This window comes from Ctenocephalides felis, unplaced genomic scaffold (genome assembly GCF_003426905.1).
Source record: "Ctenocephalides felis isolate EL2017-DRISC unplaced genomic scaffold, ASM342690v1 CF-g0.4_SCAFFOLD_01886, whole genome shotgun sequence".
Classification (NCBI taxonomy): Eukaryota; Metazoa; Arthropoda; class Insecta; order Siphonaptera; family Pulicidae; genus Ctenocephalides; species Ctenocephalides felis.
Window position 1 is genome coordinate 175,933,388 of NW_020538040.1, and position 8,749 is coordinate 175,942,136.

General features: G+C 28.8%; 1 protein-coding gene across 1 annotated transcript in view; it reads right to left on the reverse strand.

Annotated features, from left to right (window-relative positions):
• LOC113376295 (proteoglycan 4-like) overlaps nucleotides 1–8,749 on the reverse strand; it is an 85,350-nt gene that overhangs the window by 28,717 nt on the left and 47,884 nt on the right. Inside the window, exons 2-15 of the mRNA XM_026616200.1 lie at nucleotides 7,577–7,636; nucleotides 7,442–7,507; nucleotides 7,265–7,330; nucleotides 7,119–7,151; nucleotides 6,406–6,486; nucleotides 6,241–6,276; nucleotides 5,093–5,143; nucleotides 4,941–5,000; nucleotides 4,465–4,602; nucleotides 2,318–2,353; nucleotides 2,185–2,238; nucleotides 840–875; nucleotides 649–687; nucleotides 468–539 (exon numbers count right to left, since the gene is read on the reverse strand). Of these exons, the coding sequence (XP_026471985.1) occupies nucleotides 468–539; nucleotides 649–687; nucleotides 840–875; nucleotides 2,185–2,238; nucleotides 2,318–2,353; nucleotides 4,465–4,602; nucleotides 4,941–5,000; nucleotides 5,093–5,143; nucleotides 6,241–6,276; nucleotides 6,406–6,486; nucleotides 7,119–7,151; nucleotides 7,265–7,330; nucleotides 7,442–7,507; nucleotides 7,577–7,636 (828 nt within the window). The remainder of the gene's footprint in view (nucleotides 1–467; nucleotides 540–648; nucleotides 688–839; nucleotides 876–2,184; nucleotides 2,239–2,317; nucleotides 2,354–4,464; nucleotides 4,603–4,940; nucleotides 5,001–5,092; nucleotides 5,144–6,240; nucleotides 6,277–6,405; nucleotides 6,487–7,118; nucleotides 7,152–7,264; nucleotides 7,331–7,441; nucleotides 7,508–7,576; nucleotides 7,637–8,749) is intronic.

Sequence of the window (8,749 nt, forward strand, 5' to 3'; positions counted from 1 at the left end):
TATTCGTTTACACTGCGGACAGCTGAAATATAATAATTTTGAGTAATTTCGATAGCACTAGCAATAAATAAATTGCATAGATGTCCTTTATGAAGTATATCTGCATATAAATGATACACAGCCACACAAATTATTGTTGTGCTTGATTTCTTGTTTAGAGTAATAAATCTATCAATTCACTTTTTATTATTTATAATTATTTAGAAAAATATGCTTTTTTGTAATATATTATAAACTCTAACATTTGAACGGGAACAGTTGTTTTACTTATCATGTAATCAAAGCAATCATATTTACGCGACACAACGACCAATCACAATCGACCCGTATAAAAATGATCTCATCGAGAGCGAATGATGAATCATTGGCACTCGACTCGAGCGTAACGCTCTTCCGTTGCATTTTCACAAATTCACACGCTAGTCGCGCCTAAAGAAGTTTTACTTCAATAATAAATACTAACTTACGTTAAATGCAGAACACAATTGGAAAGCTTCTTCCGCTATAGAATCAAATTCATCACGTTCACGAGGTTGTACCTGAAAATCAAAAATATAGAAATTCACACAATTTAAATATTAGGGTGGTCCTTAATATGGATATATTAAAATTTTTTTTTTGTTAATTTTATTTTATTTTTTACTTTACCTGCTGTACTGCTACTGAAGTCGGCATCTCCAAGTAACTCTGAAATGAAATATAAGTGTTAGAAACAAAAATATATTGTACGTATTATAAATACACTAAACAACACCCGTACACACAGGCCGTCAAATGTATATTGACTGTATGTCACGCACGTAGCAAAAAAGTTAATTTTACTTTATTTTTTACTTTACCTGCACTTCTATTCCTGAAGGCCTCGTCAAGGAATTCTGAAATCAAATATAAGTGTTAGAAACAAAAATATATTACTTTGGCACGTATTATAAAATATACGCTTGTTTCAGAGTAAAAATAAGTTTCTATATGAAAATATAAAATAGATATGTAGTTAAATCCTATGCATAGCAGAGTTCTGGTAGATTGATTGCTAACGAATTTTGCTCTCTAATAAATTGGTTGAACGATTTGTCGACGGTAGAATTTTCAAATATAATTCATTAATTAAAGCCTATGCTTTATATAAATAATAATAAATTTCAACTTACATGTGGAAGATTAGCACACACTTCAAAAAGTTGGTACGCAAATGCATCAAATGCATCACCTGGCTGTAAATGAAATACAATAAAATTCATCTATATATATATATATATATATATATATATATATATATATATATATATCTGAAAACAATATACTGGTATTATATACAATGATTGAAATTTGAAAATAGTAGTGTGAATCAGTGGCTGGTAAATAAAACTGTAACATCTTACTTTTTAAAAATGGCAAAGGTAGGCCCAGCCGTTTTGGAAGATCCTGGACAAATAGTGGCGTAAATTTCAATTTTTCAGAGATAGGAGCGTCCGTTTTGAATGATTTAAAAAATATTTTACTCATATTGGCTGAGAGAAGAATTAATTAGATTTACAGGGGAGCAGTTGCAGCGGTTTTAGAGATCCAATAAAAAAAAGTTTGAAGAAATGGTATTACAGATAATTTATAGCAATTTTAATATCACGTAAACCTTCTCTTTATATATCTATGAGTTGCGTACTAAGATTTATAATGTTCAATCGTTTGAGATTGCGACGCGGCGTATACGCGTTCCGATATTTCGTCTATAAAATAGCTACGCAGCGTAATCGCTTTGAAAAAATTCAAAATTTTGAAAAATTTTCAAAATTAACCAAAATGTTAAAAGCAATCAATTTTTTTAAAAAACTCGAGAGAAATATTTGTTTCAAATTTTCCAAAAAAAAATTAACTTCTTAACGATGAAAGAAGCAAATATTACGCATTACGGTCATGGCACGGTACGATAATCGCAAGTATCACAAAATATTTATTTATACGGAACTATAAAAAAGCAAAATTATTTTTATTTTTGTGATAAACTGTACACCAGCTTGTTCAACTATTGCCCAGCATTTTCGAATCTAAATCGTAAGTAATGGGGTTAAAGCCATAATCTATGTAAATTACGGCACAGGAAGTTCCAGAAATTTTCTAAGGCACCACTATTTTTCATTTCATCTTCTAATCTGTACTGACATTCGCCACTGTTGGTAAATTTACCATCGGTTCGAGAGTACTGGATCTGTCAGCTAGGGCATATTCTGGCGGTGGATTCTGTAAATATTTTTTTTGATTTACAAAGTTTATTTTGCAATTTTATTAATTTAAATTAAATCATTATTTCATTGCTTACCTCGATCGCCACAGGATAGTCTTGCGAAGTTTCAACCTTTAAAAAATATTTATTATTAAAAAAATAAAAAAGTAAATGTATAACACAATGATAAATTAATACAATTTGTAAATAATCAGAAAAATATGTATTTCTCTTAGTATTTTACATATATATATATATGATTGACTTATATATAAACTTTTACCCGCAGGTATATTATAAAATATACAAATATGCAAAATGGAATAGGTATGATAATAAAATATAATATACAGTAGATCTTACTTGTTAACAAAATAGGTTATCTGGTTAAAAGCTACAAATTCGTTACAATCTAAATTAGTACATTATTCTAATGTAAATTAGTACTTATTATCTAAACTAATCTTCTAATTTCTAGTTAAACTACTATAATTTTTGTTTGATTTTTCACTCTACCTGCTCTTTTGGTGCTGAAGCATCTACCGGGAAGAACTGAAAATATAAAAAAGTGTCTTACTAACTAAACAATAATAATGGAATAAAATATATTATAATAAGAATATAAATGAATATTCAATATGATAATGAAACGTATATAAAATAATGTTGTTCCTCCAATTTCCGCACCTCCTATTAACCAAATCATCTAAGAAAATTTCTGGCGATGATGAAAGCTGTAAGAAATTAAAGATTTAATAAATAAAGCAAAGAAAATAATTTATACAAAATTTAGTATACCAAGTTAATATTTTTTTACGAACCAAATGATGTGCTACATGTTTTACTAGATATTGTTTGAAAGCTGAAAAAATCATTAGTAGTTTTAGTTACCATGTTTTCAAGATCTTCAAATTCAATATGGACAACGACAGCTGTAAAATTTGTTGGAAATAATTGTATATACAATAAATAAAAAATTAATAATTATATAATAGTAAAAAATACGAAATACAAGAATTTCATAATAACTAGTGGCATTATACCTAAATATTAGGTCTACCGGAAAGTTCTGTCCGTTTGTGGAATAAAAAAACAATTAAGATTATTGAATAAGGTTATTGCCATTATTATTTTTTGGCATTCTGAGGACAATTTATTTATCCCATTTTTGAAAAATGTCTTTCTTCTGTTGCAAAAATTCGAATCAGTGTTTGTTTGACACCTTGCCCGTCAAAAAAAATTTTAAGAACAGAAACAAATGGCAATTAGAGTTTGTATGTAATCTACTCATAGATCTTATATTACATGGACTGCTAGTCGAGCGCAAAATAAGTGTTCAAGCATAGAAGGGTAAGTGACGTCACATGTCTGAGCGAACATTGCCTACGACAATCGCGGAACTCTCTCGATTGATTAAATGTCATATGTCATATGTTTTATTTTAGTAATTTAATGGCAATTGCGATGTCTGATAATTTTGTAAGAAATGATATTAATAATATTAATAATATTTATCGTAATAGTTAATTTAATTCAAATATTATCCGTGATAGTTTTATATCAATAATATAATGGCAATTGTAATGGCTGATAATTTTGTAAGAAATGAAATTAATAATATTTCCTCTGTGAAATATATGTACATAAAATCGAATTTACCTGATACAATCTGTTTATATATTATAAGGCCTAAGTTAGGCACGTAGCATATGGCATATGACATTTGATCAATCGGTGAAGTCCGCGATTGTCGTCGGCAATGATCGCTCAAACATGTGACGCCACATACCCTTTTATGTTTGAGCACTATATACAATGGAAAACATACAAAATGGACAAAAAGTCCATGTAGTGCAATGTCTATGAATCCACTTTTCGTCCCCAGATGTCGTCCGGTTCAAAAAATGATTTTGTTCTGAAAAAAAACCATGCAAATATGACAGCTCAATCAGCATTCCACACCAATTCCACAATCTTGAATCATTCCACAGCAATCCTATCCTGACTCCAATAATTCCTGGCCAACATAGTGATCTATCAAAAATGCTCGCCCGGAACAGAAAGGTCAAAATCGCCCCTTTCAAATTTTTCACATTCCTCATAAAAACCTGTACCTTTACCAAAAACTTCCAATAAATTTCTACATGCATTTCCTACTTTTAAAAACTACAGTGCCGTAAATGAATTATAGTTTTTCAATGACTGATGATGATTTTCTCAAACAATTAATTTTATTAACATACCAGGTTATACTTTTCATCATCCTGAGATTTTGTCACCGTTTCAATTTTTGGTCTTTTGATAGCTGGGGAAGGCTTGTCGAAGTTTTGGCTTCCTTTTCCAGTTTTAACATTTGGCTGCTTCTTAGCTGGCATTTTGCGCTAGAAAAATAACCATATTCATCAGATTTTCGAAAACAAAAAATAATTAAGCATTTTATAAATTTTAATTTTTGGTACGGGAAATTCCAGCAATTTGCCTTAAAGCACAATGCCATGCTCCACTAGTTATTTATTAATAAATTATTAGACTGAATTTAATGAATCTGTATATATTTTATATAAGACTATTCAAATTGAATGAACCATACATCAAAACATCGTTCTTTATAATTGAAATAGCATAAGACAGGATAAACAAATTGCGCAAATTAAAAATTTCTAAGTAATATCAATAAGTCGATCCAAAACACAAAATTTATACATATTAACACACTTACCTTGGCACCACGAGTTCTTTTATTGGGTGCTTTGACATCCCCTGCATTCTTAGAGCCATTCTATAAAAGGTAATTTGATAAAAATATAATTATTTTTTTAATTAAATTTAATAAATTAAAATTATAATAATTATTATTAATAATTTTCTTACCTCTAACTTTGCCCGATACTTGGCTACAACGTCTTCCGGCAACCGATGTAACTGTAAGCAAATAAATAAATATATAAATACATACATACACATAAATAAATAAATACATGAATACACACACATATATATATATATATATATATATATATATTCATGTCTGAGTTGGTAGTCACGAAAAGGCTATGACTTAGTTGTTCGATCGAGCGTTTTGCATATAAAAACTAACTTCCACTTGGTCCAAACGTCAGAATTTTTTGTTAGTATTCGCCTATGTGTTGAAAAAGGGACATCATAAAATTGCATTTACTATTTGGCATTTACGACATTTGGAGGTTAGGTGTTATGTAAGAAAAGCTCGATCGAATAGCAAAGATATAGTTATTTGACAGTTTGTGACTACAAACTCATACGATTATAGACTCAATTTTCAAGTGCTTTTGGCAAAAAATTAGTAATATGAATTCATATGAAAGTTGTGGAAAACCATATAATGGAACGTATTTAGTTTTGAAATGTAGTTAATTTTATAATTTTTAAGTTTTTACTTTAATTTTTTATTAGCAGCCCATTCGTCGGAATAAAAAAATGAGTTAAGAAAAAATTATTTTCTTATACTTTTTGACACTTGATGTGAGCCATCATTCAGCAATCACCAGGTCAAAAGCATAAAATTTATACATCAAAATAAAAAAAACTTGACGGAAATTAACATAAAACTTTAATTATTGGAATAAGAAGAATTATGTTGAATCAATCTACTCCGAAAAACCAATGTCGACATTGTTATTTACATATTATTAAAGATTGATAAATTTGAAATGAAATAAGATTTATAAAATTTAAAATTAGTCGATAATAATAACACAAACTGAAAATTTAAGATAGTACCATTTTATAAAAATGACACTTCTGTTTACTGTGTCAAAGAAAAATTGTCAGTTGAAAAACGCGTTTCATAGTATATAAAGTCGAAGTAGTTGATTTGTTCAATAAATTTTTATTTCATAAAAGTTCGGTATGACCTTTTTAAATTGTATATATATAGTTTCATATAAAACATTAAGTTGAATTAAAAGTAAATAAAAATAATAAAAATTAGGAAACGGTAAAGAATTAAGTAAATTAAAAATAATTGTTTGTTCACTTACCACAACCGAAACTTCCTTTAGATCACTGGCAGATATCTGAAAACAAATTCAATTAAAATTAAATATTGTTTTTATTTAAATAAACTATATAGAAATTTTTAATATATATATATATATATATATATATATATATATATATATATATAAATTATTATCAATGCTAACCTGCACGTGCTTCTTGTTCTTGGTGTTGACCTTACGAGTTGTAACTCTCTTCTTAGCAAGTTTAATCTTTGGAGTACGATCCTATTAAACATAGAAATTTTAAATACTATGTAAAATGTGCCAGAGGTAGTTTATATGCCATTTGAGTACTACGTAAGCATAATTTTGAAATCTTTTAATTCCTTAATCCCCAAATAGGCAAAAGTGAACAAAGAACAAACAGTAAGAATATGAGTGTTCGGACATCTTTTCGTTTTATTATATTGGCCATGAAGATGACAAACTTCAGGGCATTAAGCTTTACACGGAATGGTTGCTACCCCTGGTAGAGGGGGTAGCTGAGTGTTTTAATTGAACTAGTTGTTCACTTCTAAAAGTAAAGTCCGCTTAACAACATATAAATAACCAATAAAAATAAATATATCTTCTTTCATTATAACTTAGTAACAAATCAGTGATTGTAATTAGAACTGCAACAAATACATAATATACAAACAAATCAGTGTTTAAAACAGTCCACAGCTACAAGGGTTAAATTATAACCCAACAACCTGAATTATCGAAGGAGAGTTTTAATAAATTCTATAACACTACATAACAAAATTACAATTACAATCAGGTTATGAAAAATATTAATCAAATAGAAGAAACCCCGCCTTAATTAGCGCCTACTTATTACATCAATAAACTTTTTATCAACTAACAATAATTACCGAAAGTTTATACACAGCATCAGAATCGCGCTTCTGAAAGAAAGAAAGAAAAAGACAAATAAAATTAATTATAATGTAAATCAATAAATAATAATATATTACGCATTAAATTAATAAAATTTTTAGTTGCAGCACTTTCCCCTCACCTTTGTTCTTTTTCCTGATTTTGTTTTGGATTTGGCGCCTTTGCCAGTGGTCGGCATTGAAACTTCCTAAATTTATTTAGTAATTTATATAAATTAACTTTGGTAGTAGTCAAAGGGTTAAAAGAATTGTAAAAGTCACATAAACATCAGTTATAATAATTTTGTTTTGCAACTGACCTCCGAAAAATGCGACTTTTTCAAAATCGTCTTCAACACCGGTGGTACACTTGATGCAGAAGAATCCTGAAAAATTTTGAAAAATTTAATTTGGAAAATCAAAAACATACCATAATAATTTTTTATCTCATTTACCCTTGGTTTCATAACATATCTGCCTGGAGTTGTTGGTTCTTGTTCGGTAACAGTAAATCCCTTGAAATGCAATTATAAATTTTAAATATGTGGTAAATGTATTTTTTATTGTTGGCGATATACATATAATTGTTTTATTTTGTTTGAATTGACCTTGGAAAGTGGCTTCGTCAAAACAGTTGCTTGTTCTCATATATAATTGTTGAAATTTAAAGTTTTTGATATAGAAATTAGATATATGTTCAACTTCACGTAGGATAAGTACAGCAAAAAATTAAAAGTGAAAATTTTTACTTTAAAAAAATGCATGTATATATGTGTCTATGTGTTTGTATGTACGGATACAAATTTTCGTTGACGATTACGAAAGCCGATTTGAATGATTCAAAAAACATTCGATTCCTATTTATAGGGAGATGTGCTAATTAGTTTTTGGAAAAAGGCAGGTCTAGCCGTTTTGAAGATACAGTGCAAAAATGCAAAAAATTGCAAATTAGTTTTTGAGAGAATAAAGCATCCGATTTGATTGATTCAAAAAACATTTCACTTGTATTGACAAAAGATCAAATTAAAAAGGTTAAAAAATGTATATCATTTGCCGGACATCAAAATTCATTTTAGAGGTATGATTTCTTCAGCAAAGTATCTTATTTTGATCTCATTGCAAATCATATGTGCGTATGTGACTTTTAAACCCGCCATAATATTATATATATATATACATATACATATACATATACATATACATATATATATATATATATATATATATATATATATATATATTATATATTAGTGGGGGTCGATATAAAGGTCACTTAGGCACATGATTTTCGGATACTAGCGATCAAAATAAGATACTTTGCTGAAGAAACCATACCTCTGAAATAAATTCTGATGTTCCGTGAAGGGTTAAATGTTGAAAAACCGCTCAGGGGATAAACCACGGGCATGGGTGAATCGGCTTTCCAAAGTTAGTGGGGGGTTGGTCATACATTTGGACGCGATTGGGGCACTCTAAATGGGTCAAAATGGAATTTTTCAAATTTCAACCCTTGTTTTTGGGTCATTGCACGGGACATCTGAACTCATTTTAGAGGTATAGTTTCTTTAGCTAGTATCTCATTTTTAGCAAGCGACTTTTTTTACCCATTCAAATCGACCCGCTCTAAT